Source organism: Carcharhinus amblyrhynchos, chromosome 14 (genome assembly GCF_965287045.1).
Source record: "Carcharhinus amblyrhynchos chromosome 14, sCarAmb.v2.hapA, whole genome shotgun sequence".
In the NCBI taxonomy this organism is placed as follows: Eukaryota; Metazoa; Chordata; class Chondrichthyes; order Carcharhiniformes; family Carcharhinidae; genus Carcharhinus; species Carcharhinus amblyrhynchos.
Genome location: NC_137337.1, coordinates 10,583,814 through 10,605,761, shown reverse-complemented (window position 1 = coordinate 10,605,761; position 21,948 = coordinate 10,583,814). Strand labels below are relative to the sequence as shown.

At 40.0% G+C, this 21,948-nt stretch overlaps 1 protein-coding gene across 6 annotated transcripts; it reads left to right on the top strand.

The window, feature by feature from the left end:
• The first annotated feature begins 559 nt into the window (after positions 1–559).
• Positions 560–20,821, top strand: fam161b (FAM161 centrosomal protein B). 6 transcript variants are annotated; one of them, XM_080202278.1, is made up of 10 exons: positions 560–617; positions 3,950–4,273; positions 5,647–5,792; positions 8,041–8,451; positions 9,137–9,477; positions 11,164–11,291; positions 14,260–14,427; positions 14,738–14,837; positions 15,800–15,954; positions 17,596–20,821. In XM_080202278.1, the coding sequence occupies exons 2-10, from the start codon at positions 4,017–4,019 to the stop codon at positions 17,762–17,764; spliced, it is 1,875 nt and encodes a 624-aa protein (XP_080058404.1). In that variant the 5' UTR covers positions 560–617; positions 3,950–4,016; the 3' UTR covers positions 17,765–20,821. The 6 variants fall into 6 exon arrangements, with proteins under 6 accessions (XP_080058404.1, XP_080058407.1, XP_080058409.1 ...); XM_080202281.1 differs by having other exon boundaries at positions 572–617; positions 3,953–4,273; XM_080202283.1 differs by lacking the exon at positions 560–617 and adding an exon at positions 625–788 and having other exon boundaries at positions 3,953–4,273.
• Positions 20,822–21,948: the final 1,127 nt, after the last annotated feature.

The following is a 21,948-nucleotide window of genomic DNA, read 5'->3' as shown; positions in this document are numbered from 1 at the left end:
GTACCCTGACACCAATGTAAATTCCTTACCACCAAGTGGCTGGTGAGCACCCATTGGGTACCACAGGGGCTGGGGTGCATTATCGACCGTAATAATCACATTTTAATTTGATGTTTTCAAGTTTCCTTTGTATTTTGATTTTGTTCGGGCTGTTTCCCTCCTTTTGGGAAGCTGCTGCTTTTACTTTGTCCTGATTTAAATTGAGATTGTTTATTTGGTTTGACTTAAAAGAGGCAAAGTGGTTGGTGAAATTTATGAATGATGTGGAGATACCAGTGTTAGACTGGGGTAAATACAATAAGAAGTCTCACAACACCAGGTTAAAGTCGAACAAGTTTATTTGACAGTAAACACACAAGCTTTCGGAACGCTGTTCCTTCGTCAGGTGAGTGGAAAGTTCTTACTACGAAATTTATGAATGGCAGTGGGCGGGAGGGAGGGTGGGGCGAGGGGCAGGGCTGAGCCAATCACAGCCATCGGAATGGGCAGAGGGCGGGGAAGCGTTCTGAGTGACTGCTAGATTGACCAATCAGCGTCGTCCTCTTATCCGCCATCCGTCCAATAGGCGCGACGGAAGTAGGCTGCTCCGGCCGAAGGGATGTGCTCTGTTTAATCTGGTGCTGAAGATAGTGTTATTAGATTTATTATTTATTTCATTCCCACCTCACCTCACCTCTTCCTCCCGGTATTGGTGCTGCCTGGGTCGGTGGTTTCTGGATAAGTCATTCGGTTGGGAAAGCGAGGCGGAGAGTCAGTGAGGAGAAGGCGGCCATTAGCCTCCACTGAGGGTAGGCCTTGTGAAGAAGCCGGCCATTTCCCTCCCAAACGGCATTGCCACCGCTCCTCACAGGGCCGGCCGCTCACTGATACCCGGGATGCTGCTGCTGGCTCCATTCTTATTTGCTTCCTTTACCGAATCTTTGTCGGTGCGGCCCACGTATTAACAGACTGAGGCCCGGTTGTTTGTAGGTTGCCATAGTAACGAGCCGTCAGGTTGCCAACTCTCCAGGATTGGCCGGGAGTCTCTTATTGAAATTTAATTGTGTGCACAACTCTGGCGAAAAAAAAATCACTGGGACTTGTTCTAAGAATACTTTTTTTTACTTTTCCTCTGAAAATGTATTTTTTGCCAGATATAAAAATATTGAAAATGGGGATTTTAAAAAAAGCTTATTTGGCTGACAAGATATCCAAAGATATGCAGTTAAAAGCAAAATATTGCGGATGCTGGAATCTGAAATAAAAATGGAAAATTCTGGAAAATCTCAGCAGGTCTGACAGCATCTGTGGAGAGAGAATAGAACCAACGTTTCGAGTGTGGCTGACCCTTCATCAGAGCAGGTTAGGCGGATTGGCCATGCTCAATTGCCCCTTTGTGTCCCAAGATGTCTAGGTTGCATGGATCAGCAGGGTAAATGCATGGGGAGGGGGGCTTAAGATACTCTGTGAGAGAGTTGATTTAGACTGGATAGGCTGAATGGCCTCCTGCTGCACTGTAATGGTTTTATGAGAGTCAAACATGATCCAATTGAGTAATGAATATTCTCACTTTCCAATTGTCTTAGAAAGGCAGTGTGTCACAAGGTTGGATGTGCTGATCCACTAATGGCTGGAGTGTGTAGGCAATCTTATTGTCTCAACCAGTATCATTCCCATTATAATGAAGGCAAAATACTGCAGATGCTGGAGATCTGAAATAAGAAAAAGTGCTTAAAACTCAGCAGATCTGGCAGCAGAGAAACAGAGTTAAAGCTTGATCCAATATATTGTATGGAGCCTTGGTGGGGCTGTAGCTGGCATATTGTGTACAATTTTGTCTCCTTACTAAGCACTAGTGTGCTTGCCCTAGAAGGAGTGCAGTGAAAGTTCACCAAACTGATCCGTAGAACAAAAACAGAAAGTACTGGAAAACTCTGGCAGCATCCATAGAGTGAGAAGAAGAGTTAACATTTTGAGTCCAATGTGACTTTCTTCAGAACTGAGGAAAGGCGATGAGTTATCTGCTATTGGGGAAGTAGAGGGGTTTATCACGTGGAGCAAAAGGAAAGGTCAGCAACAGGTTAAGCGGTGGGGGAGATTCAATTACGATGGCATCATGGAAGAAAAGGCAAAGTGTGTGATAATGGTGTTAGGAAAGGAACAAATCATTGGTTCACTATCAGGAAGGTATTAATAGCAGAATACTAGTCAGCACTGTCAGATAACAAAACACAAGAACAAGATTCAGACTGGCACAGGGGAAAGAAATACAAAGTGGAAGTCAGAGTTCATGGTCTGAAAGTTGTTGAACTTAAAGTTGAGTCCAGAAGGCTGTAAAATACATGATCATAAGGTAATGTACTGTTCCTCAGGTTTACTTTAGGCTGGAATATTATTCCCAACCTTGAATTGAAGTAAACTTATTTTTAAAACTTGTTTCTGTTTCAAATTCCCCAAAAGAAACTTAACCAGATCTACTTGGAATTTTATTTTTAATGGAAATAAAAGCAGTAAAATGCTGGAAATACTCAGCAGGTCAGGCAGTATCTGTGGAGAGAGAAAGTCAGTTAGCATTTCTGGTCTATGATTTTTGCATCAAACCTAGAGAAAATTAGAGATGTAATGGGTTTTTAAGCAAGAACAGATTTTCCCTTTTATTTCCACAACCCACCCCCCAACTTTTCCCTGACTTGCTTAAAACCTGTTACATCTCCAACTTTCTTCAGATCTGACAAAACGTTATTGACCTGAAACGTTAACTATTTTTCTCTTTCCATGAATGCTGCCTGACCTGCTAACCATTCCCAGCATAATTTGTTTCTATTTCAGCTTGCCAGCACCTGCAACATTTTGCCTTCCTAATTTTTGAAATTATTTTTATGTTGGGGAATGGTAACATGGTGATTAATTGAACTAGCTGTCCAGAGTCGAATTTAAATTCCACCATGGCAGCCAAAGAATTAGCTACCAAAGAATTAGTCAGGAAAATGCATGGAAACACATTGTATAGAGATGCAAAAACTGTAAGCGGGTGATAATGGGAATCTGGAAAATATTTGTGATATTTAGCTGCCCTCGTTGTAGATCTTCCCTTTAAGATCATCACTGCAATACTCCCTGTATGGCCAAAAATGTATAACCTGAGGAAAATTAGCAGCTTGTGTGTGGAAGAGGAACAGATTTTGTAAATTGGTTGTTGGTCTCTGACTCCTACCTTTTGGGAGAGGTCACTTCATGAAGGCTAGGTAAAACTGAAGTAAATTGCAACCTTTCAAAAAAAATACTAATGGAACTTTGAATCAAGTAAATTGACAGTTTCTTGGCACAAATAATTAATGTTTTAATTATTAATCAAAATATGGATGACACTGGTAAGGTATTATTTATTATCCTCCCCTAGATGCCTTAAGAACATGAAGGGTCAACTGTGTAGTACGGACTTTTATCTTGGCCAGACAAAAAAAAAGATATGGCAGTACCTTCTCTTGACAACAGCATTTTATAGTCATTTTCTTCTGGCACCAGCCACAAATTACTAGACTGCATTCACAACTTTCAGATGAGGACTTTTAACTCCGGGCCTTTGGATTGCTAGTCCACAGTCATATCCAACGTGACTGATTAAATCGAGTAATTTATTATAGGCATGTCCTTACCAATTATAGCACATGGGAACTGTAGATCTGAACAATGTTCATAAATTTGCTTAGGATCTTATCCAATGACTACCAATCTGAAGAAATGAATGTTAAATATGTATCTTTTTATTGAATGAAAAATTTGAGTAGTGCCAAAAGTTACCACAGTATAAAATTCCTGGTCATGTACAAAAGGTCAGTTAATGTTTGAAAGGGAGCTCAGATGAAGGCTTTACACTAATCCAGAAAAATTACTATATTATTATAGATTTACAACATTCATGATTTGTTAATGATTGTGATAAAATGATAACTGCTGTATGATCTTTTAGCAGGATATGTCAGAATAGGACAGACTCATTTCAGACTGCTGGGTCAAACCAGTTCAATGAAGCTGAAATGATGGGGATTTTGGAGCAAGATCAAATACTGCTTGAAAAGCAGTACCATGAAGACCTTTTGACCTTGAAGAATTCATGTAGGCAGAAGCTGCTGACGCTTGACAAGTACTATAAGCAACAGAAGAATAAATGTAATATGGAGTATAAGGGTAACATGAAAAGCTCGGGCCTGATGGAGGAGCTGGACAGGTTTTTCATGATTAATGAAGGACCAACTCCTGTGATGAATAATCCTTGCAAGTTGCATTCATCTGGGTGAGTTTACTGCGGTGAAAGTAGATAAATTCATGTCGGGTTAATTATTTGCCCCTCGGTTCCCATGCATACAAATTTAGCCCTTTTTTGGTTCTTCAACAACAACAGCTTACGTTTATATAGTGCTTTTAACATAGCAAAACGGTGGCACAGTGGTTAGCACTGCTGCCTCACAGCTCCAGGGACTTGGGTTCAATTTCCAGCTTGGGTCACTGTCTGTGTGGAGTTTGCACATTTTCCCTCTGTCTGCATGAGTTTCCTTCAGGTGCTCCCATACTCCAAAGATGTGTGGGTTAGGTGCATTGGCTATGCACCTACACTATTGCTGTTAGGTGTCCCGGGATACATTGGTTAGAGGATTAGCGGGTTACAGAGATAGGGCCTAGGTGGGATTGTTGTTGGTGCAGACTTGATGGCTGAATGGCCTCATTCTGCACTGTAGGGATTCTATGATCACAACGGATTTAACAAGAGCATTATCAATAAAAACATTTTTGGCACCAAAACAGGTTATCAAGGCAGTTTGAACAAAGAGAAAGGTTTCAGGGGACACCTGAGAGGCGGAGGGAGAGAGGGGAGAAATGTCTTGTGAGAGAATTCCAGAGCTTGGAGCCGAAACTGCCTGTGTTGCAATGATGAAAGTCAGGGATGCACATTCAATCATTCAGTTAAAATTGATAATCTTGGAGCCATCAGTGTTCTGTGATCCTAATTAGCAAGTCAGAAAATTGCTGTTAAACTCCAGAGCAAAATTTATTTTTGCTAATGCTGATCGTGTATGGACTATGATGATGCAGCACTTTGGAGCTCTTAACCTTATGCCACTGAGCAGATGGATGTGGGTTTGTACTCATGAATCATGGCTATGAACCTAACAGCATGTGGGAATTTCACTGAATGTTTACAAACTGTGCAGGAAACTGACAGTGTCACTGCCTGCTTTTAGTCTAAGATTCCTTTGTTAACAGTATAATCTGTTAAAAACTGAAAAATAAACTTTGCAAGTTTGCTTTCTCTATATTTCCCTCATCATTCCCTTCCTTGCTGCTTCTTTAGTCAGAGCACCGAGGAAAATTGGACCTGATATCTTTCTGCAGTAAGTGATGATACAGTTTAGTAATAAATCAATGAGAGACAAGTTTCTGCTAGCAGGACAATTTTCTCTTATTTCCACACTGTCCTTCAGTACCCTCTACCTAGGATTTTCAAACTGGGAATTCATTCAAATACTATTCCAAATTGTGTGATACCAAATGCACAGCCATGTACTTATCATGTTTTTATAGTCTGGGTTATAAATACCAGTGTCAAACAAGTTTAGTCATTTTGTTCTTTTTTTTTAACCTTACTCTCAGCAATACTTTCTTTATCAGAAACACAATGGTGAGAAGTTGCCGTTCTGCAAATGAACTCTGCAGTGTAAATGATTCAGAGCTGAATGCTAAAAAGAATTTTTCACAGCTGAAGAAGTCCACCAGAGCTAAGAGTTCTACTTCAGATTGGAACTTGCAGTTTACAGGTGAAACATTTCCCAAATAAATGAACAACACCGTGTGATTTGAAAACATTTTGGTTGAAGTACCCCTTTCCCAGTGGATTAGTACTCAAATGATACTACATGACACCCATAATATGAAAGTGTTGCACGTGAAGAGTGTTTTAATATTGTTTTTAGAAATAACAGGTATTTATTTTCATGCTATTTTAGTGCTCCTCCATGCATGCTCCCCAGTTAGTGAGACAGCTGGGCCACACTGCGCATGTACCAGCCGCTTTTCACTCCTGCCTCCCAGCTTGCACTTTCGCATTATTTCACAAACTTCTGGAAAGTCTTTACTTAAATGCCCAAGGTATGGTGATTCCACCTTGGGATCTGCACAGCAACCAAGCTTTCCATAGCAAACAAAATATTTTCTATCAGATGGAGAAATGTATTAAGATTCGTGCCAAAAAATATATATGTTTCAGGGGTATTTTGTGTCTAAATATTTTTCAGCACTGTGCCAAAGTCCCCAGTAGCTCAATTAACAGTTGAGAGTGGGGAATTATTACAACTCACATAAAAGTTAAAATAAAGAAAGATGTCTGGGGCTGGATTTTCCTTTGCAATGCCATCTAAAATCAGGTTTTTTAATTTATTCTTTCATGGGATGTGAGCATTACTGGCAAGGGCAGCTGTTATTGCCAATCCCAATTTCCCTTCAACTGAGTGGCTTGCAAGGCCATTTCAGACAGCAGAATGGAGGACTGTGACAAGTGGCATTCCTCAGGGAATGCTGGGACCTTTGCTGGTTTATACATATGATTTGGAGGAAAATGTGACTGGTTTGATTAGTAAGTTTGTGGACAACACAAAGGTTGGTCGGTTTACGGATAGCGATGAAGATCATCAGAGGATACAGCAGGATATAGATAGGTTGGAAGCTTGGGCGGAGAGATGGCAGATGGAGTTTAATCCAGACGAATGTGAAATAATGCATTTTGAAAGGTCTAATAAAGATAGGAAATATACAGTAAATGGCAGAACCCTTAAGAGTATTGATAGGCAGAAAGATCTGGATGTACAGGTACACAGTGCTCAGAAAGTGGCAACACAGGTGGAGAAGGTAGTCAAGAAGGCATATGGCATGCTTGCCTTCATCGGCCGGGGCATTGAGTTTAAAAATTAGCAAGTCATGTTGCAACTTTATAGAACCTTTGTTAGGCCGCACTTGGAATATAGTGTTCAGTTCTGGTCGCCACACTACCAGAAGGATATGGAGGCTTTAGAGAGGGTACAGAAAAGATTTACCAAGATGTTGCTTGGCATGGAGGGCATTAGCTATGAGGAGAGGCTGGAGAGACATGATTTGTTCTCACTAGAACGACAGAGGTTGAGGGGCGACCTGATAGAAGTTTACAAGATTACGAGGGGCATGGACAAAGTGGATAGGCAGAAGCTTTTTCCCATGGTGGAAGAGTCAGTTACTCGGGGGCATAGGTTTAAAGTGCGAGGGGCAAGGTTTAATGGAGATATACAAGGCAAGTTTTTTACACAGAGGGTGGTGAGTTCCTGGAACTTGCTGCCGAGGGAGGTAGTAGAAGCAAAAACGATAGTGACTTTTAAGGGGCGTCTTGACAAATACATGAATAGGATGGGAATAGAAGGATATGGTCCCCAGAAGGGTAAGGGACTTCAGTCGGGCAGCATGGTTGATGCAGGCTTGGAGGACTGATAATTGCTGTATACACATTTAGTATGATATGTCTGAACAGGACAGACAAGTGTAATAGGGATTGAAAATAGGGCAAAATAAGTTAGTGAGACTCAGGAGTCAAATAGTTTACTCCAGCTTCTATTTTTTTTTGTGATCTTCTATTCTCAACTTCAATAAGGAATCCAGGACTAATTAAGAGTGGTTAGAAAGTGGAATTTACTACCACATTGAATGATTGAAATAGATGCATTTAAGGAAATATGAGATATTTACATGAAGTAAATGAGGCAGAAGGAAATAGAAGGATGTGTTGATTGCGTGAGGTAAAGAAAGATAGGTCAAAGCTCATGTGGAGAATAATCACTGGCATAGACCAGCTGGACCCAAATGACTTATTTCTGTGCTATAGACTGAGGAAGAAAAGAATTTCACTGCTAATATTCTTCTATCATTCCTAACGAAGACATTAAATGATTTGTGGATTGTTTAAAACCCGGGGATGAACTTGTATAACATCCGTCACTGTTGCATGACTCCCTACATACTTTCTTACTGAATTGTTTTGTGCAGTCCCTCAGCCATTCAACATGACGATGCGGGAAGGTCAAAAGAAGACTCAGCTTCTCAGATCCAGCTTATTAATGGAAATAGAGAAGGAGCTAGTGGAAAAACAGAAGGAAGAAGAGACAGAATGCCAGAAGAAATTCCGGGCTCTTCCCGTGCCTGCCCATGTCTATTTGCAACTCTATGAAGAATTGAATGAACGGAATGAGGAAAGGAGAAGGAGGGAAAGAGAGAAGCGCAAAGAGTTTTTGATATCCACACAGAAACCATTTACTTTTACTGAGAAGGAGGAAAAGAGGAAGGAAAAGTTGAAACTACAGCACAGTACCACAGTGCCAGAGACAGCAAAAATGGCAAAACAGATAAAGAAAATTCCTCGGTCCGTTCAAGACCCAACAGTAAGCGAGAAATTAAAAGGTAAGCCAAGTACATGATTGCAATATGCATTTTAAATGACTGGTCCACATGGTGCTGAAATATTGTAGTCATGCTACACATGGAGAACCAAGACAGAATGACCCATGGTACAGACCTTTTCCAGATTGGATAGTAATTTGATCTCCAGCATCTGTCTACACAGCTCTTGGCTAGAAATAGGAGCTGTCTTGAGAGCAGCTAGTGACAGAAATGAGAGTAGAGAATCAATTTATTTTTCTCTTTGTTGCAATTTTGTTTCTAGCCTTTGTGCTGTTCCTCTCTCTTCCACTGTATAACTTGGATGAGATTGGAAATTTGCTGCAGAAAATCTCTGGAACAAACCAAACACGTGTGCTGTATTTTATAATACAGCTGTTGAATACCCAACACATTAGATAATTAATTATTAATAACTCTCTGTCAGCTCCATGTGGCATTTAAGAGTATTTTTATTTGAGATTGGGAACTGACTTGAGCTGAAATCTTAGACAGCTATCCCTAACGGAAGTGACCAGGTCTCTGCTTAAAAAGCTCCATAACAGTACAGCTGAAATGCCAATCAAGTGTTGAATCTGAATCCTTGCTTATCCCCTTCCCAGTGCCACAATATCACATTTTAATATTACTAAGAACATTGCTAAGTATTTTTCTGTTAAAATACATTATTTCTCCGTCTTTCTTAAAGAGGAGGAACTGTTCAGAAAGATCCGGATACAGATGCGAGCTGTGGACTTGCTGAAAAGTGCTTCCTCACCAATAGATCTTCATCCTTACAAAAAAGAGCTGACCAGATCAAGCTCTGCGAAAACAAGACAGGAAAAGCTGGGATTCCTCGAAGAAAGACCAAAGTTCAGGCCAAGCATAAATCATGAAGTTCCAGATTATGTAAAACTCTCCAAAGCATTTCAGAGAGAATCGAGAAGAAACTACCAGGTGAAGGAGACAACAAGATGTGTGCCTTTTGAACTCCATACGTCAAAGTTAGTACCACGGCAAAGTAAAACAAGTGAAGACAAAGTATCAAAGGTATGTTTTTCACTGCAATGCCACTGGTTGAAGGATCCTGTCAAGGTTTGGTGTATTAAAAGAATTAATTCCAGCAGCCACATACATACTGGAAATCTCTACCTAGATACGTGGAGGTGGGTCTTCGTCTTCACTTTTGGGGCTATGACATGGCAGTGTAGATTGTCCACCATTAGTGCTTGGTTTTCTAACCATTGTTTATCCTTCTCCAGGGTTTCCGCCATCTTCTGTCACTGCTACAGCAGAAGAGCAGAGAATCATGGTGGAAATTTTGCCCTTGGGACCTTACTTACAGGTCATTCTTTCTGGGCAGTCTCTTGGGATCCACGACGACTTGATCCCACTCCAGTGTGATAGGTTATGAGGTAGCTGATAAGTCCAATGCATGGTTGTGGGATGGATAGATAAGTTCTTTGGAGTTTGTGTGCTTCCTCCAGTTACTAGACTTCACCTCTGCATATTCCTGACAAAGTCTTTCAATATGTTCAGTGCCTCCATTTTGGTTGGTCACATGTCAGGTTTTCCCATAAGTCAGCAGTGATGCTTGATCTTTTTGGGGAAGCTTTGAGGATATCCTGCTGCTTTCGAGTTCCAAGTAGAGCAGTTGTTTTGTGAATTTGGTGTCAGGCATGCGAACAACATATCCTACCCAGTGGAGCTGATTTTGAGTGATTAGCATGCTGGGCAAGTTGCCTTGGAAGAGGACGCTGCTGTTGAACTTTCATGCCAACAGGTTTGGGAATCCTGCAAAGACCAGTGGTGATACTTCTCCACTGCTTTGAGGTGTCTACTTACAGGTGGAAAGAACATGTCTTGTCCAAGTCACTGAAATACTCCAGACTGAAAGTAAGAAGTAGAGTTTGTACTTAAAATGTAAACTATCTGGCAGTTTCATAGATTGGAGGCTTAAGTGTGGTATCTAAGGTCTGCAGAATGTTATGTTGAGTTAGCTGTTTATAATTGCAGTGAAGACATCAATGTCAAAACCAACCTTGTGGATCAGACAATCGTATTCCTACACCGTAACTCAGGTGAGCATAGAACGGAAGAGGAACCCAGGACTTATTAGCATCATTTAGAAACTATAATGAATGTCCAGCAACTCATTATCTTGAGCAACAGCAGCATAACTCCATTGTGAAAAAATGAAAACAAGCTTGACACATTGATTCCAGCATTAAGGAAGGCAAAATCTGTAGCAACATCAACTGACCCTCAGGACAGGTCATATGTATATATTGGTGATATATATTCCCTTTGCTATATCCTGTCAGCTAGATATCAGCATTTTTAGTATGAATTTCCTGAATCCAAATCATGAAATCAATATCTTTATATTATTCTACCGTGTCATTTGGATGCAATTGTTCAGATTATTGGATGATTCAAAGTTTATTAATGCAAAAATAATTTTGAATGATCAGGAGTAAACTTGTGTAATCAAATATTGGAATTCAGATGGTGTCTATAATCTTAACTGAACCTTTGATTCAGACTGCATATTTGTGCCTCCTTTTGGTTTAAACAATATTCATTTAACTGCGCTTAATTATCCAACTTCAATGCAGTTATATTAATGCACGTTCAATAATTTGCATTCTTATAAAAATCTTTGTATTAAACAAGTATGGAAATTGCATAACACTTTTCAAGCATAAAATGGTTCCTTTGCTGTCATATTTACAGAATTCTCATAAGAAAGTAAAGACTCAGTTGACCAGAAGCAATTCCTTCAGTGGCATTCAATCACTGTCTTCTGATACTCTTCCCACCTATACAACAGATGCTGCAAGAAAAAGGCAATCAGCAGTCAGGTAAAACAAAATTTGGAAGTTGAGCATGAACCATCATGATATTTGCGACTGTGTTTTCCTTTCAATACATCGAAAATAAATTTACTAAATGACGGACTGTGAAGTCTGCCTCATAGAATTTTTAAAATTCATTCAAGGAAATTTGCCATTGCTGCCAATGCCAGCATTTATTGCCATCCCTCACTATCCTTGAAAAGGTGTTTGAGAGAGCCAGAAATGGGTCTTCTGGATACGAGAAGCTGGGAGAGACAACCAACCAATTTATACTAGTACATCAGGCAACAACATCAGTGGTGTTCACTTGTATAGCAGCAAATGACACTTACGCTTAAATGGCAGCCAAATGTATCTCACACTTATGAAACATTAAGCAACAACTTGCACTTACCTGGCAGCCAAAAACAGCTTGCATTTACAGCAATTTGTCGTATCCAACATCAACAATGTTTGCAAAATCACTAGCAACCTAAGACTTGCGTAGCCAGAAGCAACAAAAGCAATGTAAACTTACATTACTGCCAACAACAACTGAGGTACATAGGAGCCAAATACAACTTGCACTTAGGAAACACCCAACAATAACTAACTCTCACACGATAGCCAATAACAGTTCACATTTATATGTCAGCCAACTGCAATTTACACTTCGAGCAGCCAACAACCTGAACTTAGATATCAGCTTACAAATTAGACTTGTACAGCAACCAAACATAACTGTAAAAATTTAGCACCTTTCCAAGCACAAATGGCCCACCATGCTTTCCAGGAATTTAGAGAGCACCAAGTAGGAAATGGGAGAGTTTCCAGACCATGATTAGTGGCACAGTGGCACCTGCAAGTTTTGAGGGGGACTTTGAAAGTAGAATGTATAGTGGAGAAATTTAGGATTAGAGTGCTAGGTATTAGATTTGATGGCAGAAGTTTTCATCACCTAAGGATGGACTGTGATGGGTAGTAACACACGACGGACCAAATTCAGAAGAGTGGCACTAGCAGACTGAATGTGGGGCTAAAACAAAATGTAGAAGAGGCTGGAGTCAGGCCATGAAGGCATCTAAAAACATGAGTAATGATGTGGAGTCAATGAGTCATTGGAGATTGGCAAGAACAGGCATGATAGGTGTGTGAGATATGGGATAGGATAGTATACCACTGGCACAGGATAAGTTGAGTTTCTGCAAGATAGATCTCCGGAGGCAAGTGGAGAGCACTGGAGAAATGGAGCCTTGAGTTGCCAAAGACATGATTTCACTTCCTGTACAATGAGCTGAGTTAGCAATGTAGGTGCTGTTCATAGAACCCCTACTGTGCAGAAGGAAGTTATTCGGCCCATCAAGTCTGCACTGACTGTCTGACAGACATCTTTCCCAGGCCCTATCCCTGTAACCCCACATATTTACCCCGCTATTCCTCCTAACCTACACATCACGGGGCACAAAGAGGCAATTCAGCATAGCCAATCAACCAAATATGCACACCTTTGAACTGTGGGAGGAAACTGTAGCACCCAGAGTAAACCCATGCAGACATGGGAAGAACATGCAAAAACTCCACATAGTCACCTAAGGCAGGAATTGAACCATGTCCGTGGCATTGTGAGGCAGCAGTGATAACCACTGTGCCACCGTACTGCACCAGGTGCAAAGAGATAGTCTTGGAGACACACTGGACATGATAGATTAGAAGCTCAGCTCAGCTGAGAGTCAAACTGATGTTGTGCACCAACCTGAGTGAGCAGTCAGGAAGCGGGCTGGAATTGACACCTCAAACACTCTGTGGGGTAATTGTCCCAAAAAAGAAAGAGCAGGATTAAGCTATTGTGTTGGATGATCGGACATGATTGTAATGAATGGCGGAGCAGACTCAAAGCTCCAAATGGCCTCCTCCTGCTCCTATCTTCTATGTTTCTATGTAAAAAAGGCAGGTGTGGGTCACATGAAAAGTCAAAATTTGAAGGAATTCAAACCTGATTTGAACCTGCCAACTTTCAAATTTAACAGTGTCAGGGTGACCAAAACAACTCTGGGGGTGGCAGTTCAGTTGGTAAACTTTTTAAGAAGACTGAACAAATGTTTTATTTTTAACCTGGCTTTTCTGACCCCTGGAAATTTGACAGGTAAAAGAAGGCAAGTAGGGTTGGATATTAGATCATTTATTTTCCAGCGCTGCTTGTAGGCCAGGAGGAGCAAAAATGTTTCTTCCACCAAAGATGAAGATCCTGTAAATTTTGGATCTGTCTGACCCTGTCCCCTGTCTCTGATTTCTGTTCCCCTCCCTGGCATGATGGGATTCTCCTGACCCAACTGCTATTTCCATCTCCCAGTAGCAATCCTCACTAGATCCTGCCATGACAATCCCTTTCTACTTGTTCCTCCAGAATATCTAGTCTATCCTCCTGAAGCAGGGTTTTGCTACTCAAAGGACAGCCAACTAACTTGTCTTGGAGACTTAATGTGTGGGAAACAAAAAAAAAATCCAAAAGACATCTATTTTCCCATTTTCCCCACACACAATTCCTCCCCACAGTGCCCCCATCCCCAGTTCTGAACTTGCAGGCCTGTTAATATTGGGCCTATGTTTCTGGTTTTTGCTCTGGTTTCTATTTGTCATATTGAGCTGGAGATAGTTCTGGTTCATCCACGACAAATCAAGGAATTATACTAGATAGAGACCAAAGATTAAATCTCACATCCATGCTCTTGGTGCAGAAATAGTGTGTGGCACACTCAGAAAGAAAATAGTGTAAAATAAGAAAATTGATAGTTATATACATATCCATGTTTGCTCTTCATTTCCATTTTGTTGTGTTCATTCTTCTAGCCATTTAGGATAAAACTAACACAATGGATGGCAGGCAGAAAGGATAAAATGGTAATTCCACTTTTGGCTCATCACACAATCACCAAGCACCAGGAAACATTGTCATGTTTGATAGTCCTTTAATAGGTGATCTGATTTTGTTTCATAGGGAATCCCTGGAAAAACGGGATAAGCAGGAACTAGAGAAAGCTCAATGGATGGAGCAGTACAAAGTCAATACCCAAGACATGAGCAAAACATTATTGACACGGGCTAAAGCTATGGATCCTCATCAAAGCCTAGCAGAGACCTACAAAAAAACACTGAAGCAGTATCGGTTTGTTCTATTCTTGCTATCCTATGTTTTTTGCTGTATAGAAATAAAAATGTCTTGCAATATCAATAACATGATAATAAAATGGCTTATCCACTATTAGACATGATTTATATCATCTCTGTTCAGTTGGATGTAAAAGATTGAATGACATTTCATTCAGACACAGCAAGAGAGTTCTACCAATGCCTGCCCAACATTGAGAGAGGCAATCAACACCAAAGAAAGATAAAGTGGTGCTTCATCTCTTTTGTAGTTTGCGAAAGCTAGTTGTCCTGAAATTACAAATAATCAGTTGTCGTTTTGGTTTCAGGCAGAGAGATCTCAAAAGGAAAAAAGAGTACAAGAAGGAACTGGAGGAGATGAAGAAGCGAGTCCACAACAGACCCTACCTCTTTGAACAAGTCACTCAGGTGATGAGTTAAATGGCTGTGAGGAATAAAGTGAAGAACTACAAATAAAAAAAACACTGAGGAGTATGGGATTCTGAAATGAGAAGCAGTGCTTTGATTTGATTCAATTTATTATTGTCACATATATTAACATAGTGAAAAGTATTGTTTCTTGCACGCTATACAGACAAAGCATACTATACATCGAGAAGGAAACGAGAGAGTGCAGAATGTAGTGTTACAATCATAGCTAGGGTGTAGAGGAAGATCAACTTAATGCATTCAAAAGTCTGACAGCAGCAGGGAAGAAGCTGTTCTTGAATCGTTGGTACATGACCTCAGACTTCTGAGTTCAGAACTGCAGAGTTCTGGAAGTACCAGAAGTAACATAAGGTCATGCAGTACCTGTGGAGAAAGAAACAGAGTTAATCGAGTCATAGAGTTTTACAGCACAGAAAGAGGCCCTTTGGCCCATCGTGTCTATGCTGGCCATCAAACACCTATCTATTCTACTCCCATTTTCCTGCACTTGGCCCACAGCCTTGTGGAAATGCTATGGCATTTCAAGTGCTCATCTAAATACTTAAACGTTGTGAGGCTTCCCACCTTTACCATCCTTTCAGGCAGTGAGTTCCAGATTCCCACCATCCTTGGGTGAAAAAATGTTTCCTCAAATCCCCTCTAAATTTCCCGCCTCTTACCTGCAATCTGTGCCCTGGTTGTTTTGGATCAATAAGCTGTTGAGAGGATCCTGAAAGTATGGCCACTTGAGGTGACTATCATCAGTAAAATTATTAAACGAGGAAGTCAATGCATTCAAGAGGGGGAAGGCGAGATAATTAGACAGCAGATTGGAAATTATTTAATGTTAGCATCTTTTTAAATTGTTTAACTTTAATTAAATAATTGTTTAACTATAACATCTTGTGAAGAGTGTACCATTGATCTCTGCTCAGCATCATAACGTTCATTTCTATCTTCAGAAAAACGCTGCATCAGAAGCTGAGAGACGATACCGTGAAACATTGCGGCAAGCTGGGGTGGATGAAGAATTTGTCCAGAATAAAGGAAGAAATGCAGAAGATATTCCCCTCTCGATATCTGACAAGGAAGACAGTAGCTTTGGCAGTGAATACAGGTAAAACGTTTTGTGGCGTATGTATTAGAGGTTTCCGGTCTGTTGCAGGGTGCTGGCAAAAGAAAATTGAATTGTGAATTATTGCTGCATCAGATAGCTAGAAATAAATCTCAGCACAGGGAAGGGGAGGGGCAATCCCATCCATAATTGAAACAAATGGTAGGAGGTATTCAGCAGAGTGCTGCTATTTCCCAGCTTACTACCATTCAGAGCAGGCACATTATATCATGCACCCATAACTAAGGTCAAATCCAGCTTAGTGTGAGAGAACAAAACAGGAAGTCTCAGTGTGGGAAATAATAAGTTGTATCCTGTCAGTTAGCACACTGTACACTTTTCCTTTTTCAAGATTTCAAAGGTGGGAAGGATAGAAAGGGGTGCATCAAATAATCTCCAGTGAGAGATGAACAGAAGCCCTGCAGAAACAGTGTTACCAGTTCAAAGGCTTTTTATGTCATTTCTTGCAAGGTCCTGCTGTTCTTCAACTGAAGTCACAGTAAGAGGTAAGAAGAAACTCGGGGCAACAGTTTTCAAAATAAAGTACCCCAAACCCTTACACAGCCCTCTCCATTAAATCTAGTCCAAAGAGTAGGACATTGGCTCTTTCTGCAGCACACTATGGTTTCTGGCTTTTTGGGAGGTGTGGGAAGATAAAGGGTTTGTGTCTATGGGACAATCCTTGAGGTGTTCAGCACAAGAGAACAAGGAAGCAAACAAGGTTAGAGATAACAAGAATCTGTGTTTGAAGGTGCTGTCTTGCCCACCATCAAATATTTCCATGTGATCTTTCCAAGGAGGAGGTTAGGACTCGAGAAAGAGAGAGAGAGAGAGAGACAGGTGTTACTACAGAGCCAGGGTTGAAGCTGAACCTTCACTTGAGTTTTTCAATTAAAACATATAGGCACAGGAAGCATTAAAACTACATTTATATAAACACAAATAAAAACAGTAGAATCATTTATATTTCAGGGACAGGAGGAGACCACTTAATTTCTCGAGCCTGCTCTTTCATTCAGTTAGGTTATAGCTCATTTGTACCTTCCCTCAACCACTTAAGTTCTATGATATCTTTAACCAGCAAACTTTTATCATTCTCCTTGAAGAAGTCCTTCCTGACTTCCTTCTTAGACTAAGCTATAATTTTAAGATGTGCTCTCTCTTGATTTCTCTGACCAGAAGAAATAGTTTCTGTATATTTATCCTATCGAATCCCTTTATCGTTTTAAACACCACAATTAAATTGGCCCTTTAGTCTTCCAATTTTCTTTGATTATCTTATGTGGCAAAAACAGTGCCAAGTTATTGATGTATAGAATTTCTTAATGATGAATGGGAGCTACATAACTTGTTGAGTTCTTCATTTTTGCTTACTGGGTAAAACATGCCAATTTGACATGTTTTATGTAGAGAATTGAGTTTTATTTTGTAAAATGTAATTCCGAATTTTCAAAACCTTGAATTGTGACAAGTTTCAGGGCTGTACTTTCAAGGAAAAACACTGAGATCTTCATCTTAAATATGACAAGTTAGTATCACTGATGGGATAGATTTCATATATAGCTGTTGCTGCTGAAGATTCCAATTATGGTACTTGGATCTATCTAATCAAGAACTAAAGGCAATTTATTTCCTTGATCACAGAGCAAAGCATGAGTGTGATGAGAAGAGTGAGTCTTCGGAAAGCATCAAAGCTGTGGAAGTAGATGAAGAAAAACAAACTCAGGACAGGGACGAAGGTGAAGAGAATGGAGAGCAAGAGGACAGTTCCTACTCTGATGAGCAAAATAGCCTTGAATCACATATAAGATAAAATCCAACCCGTGAACAGTATGAATAATTCTAACCGTCTCTTGCTGCCTTTGTACATCAAGAGACATTTCTTGCCTTGTATTAAAACAATTGCAGTCCTGCAGTTTGTAGTTTCTGGCTTCAATATGTTAGCAAACATAATAGTGAGCCTATTATGAATATATCTGGGAAACATGCACTTGCACCTTTGAATATCCTGTCATCTAATGCTGAGGTAGCGTTGATGAATCATTTGAATTGCACTTTGCCCAGTTAATGTAATATTTCACAACTTGTACTTCATTGTATGTCGAGGTCTCTGGGTTACCTTATTTATCTAAATGCAATGTTTTGCATCTGATGTGTGTTTCGAGGATGTAAATGCACAGGCCATCCCTAAAAAGATGTCTATCAACCAGGAAGAAATTATGCAGTTTCATAGAAAGAGGCTATTATGCCAGCAGATCATAAGAACAATCCAATTAGTCCCACTCTTTCCCCACAGCCCTTCAAATTTCTCCTATCCTTAAAATTAAAATCATTCCAATTCTTTACATTTCTTAATTGTAAGCACATTTAATAAATAAGCTACCATGATACTGAAAATATTACGCTCATTTCAGCAGTTACTATTGCACAATGGTAAAGCTACATTTCTAATAATCTACAAAAATTACTTCTTAAATCGGTAATTCTCCATCATAACTGAAGAATCTTAAGGGCTTCCTCTCATATCTTCAGCAGCAAATGGACAGAGTGTAAAGATTTTGGTTTGGCCATCTGCATTAGGAAAACATGCCAAGGTGTTCTGTTGCTTGATGCTGAAGTCATCACATGCTTCACAAAAGCCGCAGTTGTCTGACCAAGCTAAGAGAAAGTGTGTGAAATAACAGCAACATGACTGAGAACACCAAACTGAGAGTCTACCAAGCCTGCATTCTCAGTGCATTCCTCAATAGTGAGATACCCGAACAACATATACGCTGAACAGTTTCCACCTTTGCTATCTCAGACATGTCCTTGGCATCTCTAGGCAGGACAAGGTCACTGACTCAAGAGGTCCTTAAGTGTGCTAGTTCTATCAACTTACACTCGTTGCTAAGCCAGCAACGGCCTGCACTGGCTCAGCCATATTCATCAGATCGATGAAGGCCATATAACTAAACATCATCTCGATGGTGAACTAGTCACTGGGTCATGACTTCCTGGGCATCCATATCTCCACTACAAGGACACCTGCAGGAGAGATTTGAAGATGGTGACATTAATACTGATAACTGGGATACAGTGGCTGACGACTGTGACCTCTGGAGCCTGACTGTTTGGAAGGACATTGTAAAAGGCAAGCAGAAACAAGAAAGTTCAGCTGACGCAAGAAGAGAGCCTAGAGAAAACAGAGGCCAGAGAATCATGCCTCTTTCAGCCCACTATCTCCCTCAGCAATGTGGCAGACACTGACCATGCCAAAATGGGGCTCCTGAGCCACAGCAGGTGATGCTTAAGAGTTGACAACCAGAGCACAAACCATCATCTCACAAGATGGAGGCCTTCCAACCCTATTAAAGTCCTCTTTCCTATAGGTTGGATCATGCAGCATTGCCTTAAATTTATCCATTAGGCCTCTGTGCAAATGGCATGACTAAAACTCAATCCCTTGCAATCGCACCCCTTTCAGCTCCAGTACATTAAATAAGCAAATTTCTTCTCTGGCTGTGGTTTATTGAATCCTGCTAGATTGCCAATTATTAAAGTTTTTGATTGCAGGAGATAATATTTCTTGTTTAAGATGTCCATCTGATAACTTTTACTGGAACTTCATTTTAAAAAGTAATTATCTATTCTGAATTTTTAAAAAATTTAATTTGAAAAATTCCACCTTTCAAGTCTGATTCAAAACCAGTTTTTAAAAATGCAGTAAGAAAATAATCCTGATTGCTATGGAAACTGAAAAGGTAGGGTTCAAAGAATGAGTTAAAATTGGAAAGAGTAAGGTGCAAGTTTTTTAAAAAATTCAATGCTATCATATTTATTGTAACAGAAAATATTTGTGTATCATTTAATTTTTTTCTCTGTGCACAATGAGGCTCTGGGCATAGTAGTAACACTATTTAACTTTTGTGTTATTCACTTTGGGCTCAGATCCTGTAACTATATAGTACTTCTGCAGTAAAACATCTCAAAGCACTTCACGGGAACTTTATCAAGCACAATCTCCACCATGGCATATGCTGCAACAATCTCAGCTCTTAACTGTCAGAAGCTGGGTCCTATTTTTCTTCCAAATGTCTGCGAATTTTATTTCTCAAAGTTACTTCCTTTAGTGAGGAAGGTAATTTTTCCAAAGTTTGCCACAGCAAAATCTATGGACTGATTCACCAAAGGTAAAATACTCATCCCAGGTAATTTCTGTATTTTTGTTGTAACTTTATTTTCATATGCACTGGGTTTTTTTTTGTATATGGGTCCAATTTTTACCTGGCAAATTCCTACTTGACTATAAAGTCAGGCTGACGCAAATGTGAACGCTTCTTGCAAGTTATAACAAGCAGTGTAAAAATTGTGATGTCTGTACATTCACGTTTGCACTAATCTTAGAAGCTTGCTGAATGAGGCTCTTGCTACAGACTCTAGAAGTCAATAGCTGCTACATTCTTAAAATTCTAGTTTTTCTGCCTATTTTTCTTGTTGTCATTGTGATTTATAGTTATAATTCATTTTGGAAAATATTATATACGTTCATCATTGAGGCATCCATGTCTGTAACCTGTCAGTTCACTTTTCTCTGGAATATATAAATTGTATATCATAAATCAATTCCAATCAAAGATACTTTAACATAGCTCAGAATTTCGATCCTGATAATACTTAGACAAGTTTAGAGCCTTCATTTTTATAGAATAAGATTAGATAGCAAATGCAGAGAATGTACTAATGCAGCCCAGATGTGGATCACTGTTGTTCCTGTCTGTCTCACACCTGTTCATTTAGCAAAACTGTTTTTAATTTTGACAAGAGCAAAATCTCACGCTGAAAAGCATATATCATTGTATCTATATAATTAAAATGATGTCTAGCCACAGTCTGTTTCCATCATTCCTTCTATTGGATGAAAGCAAAATACTCCAGATGCTGGAATCTGAAACAAAAACAGAGAAAGCTGCAAAAACCCAGCAGGTCTGGCAGCAGCTGTAGGGAGAGAGAAAATGGAGTTAATGTTTTGAGTCTAAATGGTCTGTGGACCTGCTGAATTTTTCTGATTAGTTTCTGATAATCACAGTTCATAAAATGCTGTTGCGATGAACCAATCACCCTTCCTACCTGCCATTCCTTCTGGTGTTTGAGGGGAACCAGTTCCCCTCAACTGGCCTCAGTCCATTTTATCCGTTTTATCTGACCTACTTGGTATCATTGTGAGATAACCACACTCTCACAATCCTCTCAATCAAATTTTTTTTCTCTTTATTCTTTTATGGGATATGGGCATTGCAGGTAAGCCTAGCATTTGTTGCCCAGGCCTAAGTGCCTTTGAACTGAGGGCAGGTAAGAGAGAGTTAACCACATTGCTGTGGAATCTGGAATCACGTTGGTCAGAACAGGTAAGGACAGCAGATTTCCTTCCCTGAAAGACACTGATGAACCAGATGAGTTTTTATGACTATCATCTGATCATCATTAGACCTGTAATTCCAGATTTTTATTGAATTCCATAAAGCTTTACCCTGGCTCTCTGGCTTACTAGTCCAACAACAATACCACTACGCCACAGCCTCGCCCACTTATTAGATCCAATTATTTCTATTTGGTTCCCTTAATTCAAAGAATGTGGATGCCCTTAAAATTCAGTCTGACGGGTGAATGACACAGTATTTTGATGGTTCTACATGCTATGCCAGGCTACAGTTTCACATCTCCAACTCTAGCCTTAATATTATTATTGAAAAACAGTAAAGTAACTACATCCCGGTGTTTCCTCCAAGAGACAGGAAAAACTAAAATAAAACCAACGATAGCAGAGGTATGCCAGTTCTGTGTAGGATAAACACCAACAGGGACTGCTTTGGTCAAGTGTTTCCGTGTTGTAATTTCTATGCAATTCTCTTGCAGCTCTATAACAATGCTGGAAACCACATGAGCAGACTCCCAAGGGAGCATGTATACGCAGGGAAATAAGCAAAAGAAGAAAGGGAACATAGTATAAAAGCAGGA

Bases quoted from the DNA above. Each gene is read 5' to 3' on its own strand.
- fam161b (XM_080202277.1), top strand. The intron at 8,452-9,136 runs GTAAGCCAAGTA...TCTTTCTTAAAG, and splicing joins AGTAAGCGAGAAATTAAAAG to AGGAGGAACTGTTCAGAAAG. The intron at 15,955-17,595 runs GTAAAACGTTTT...CCTTGATCACAG, and splicing joins AGCTTTGGCAGTGAATACAG to AGCAAAGCATGAGTGTGATG.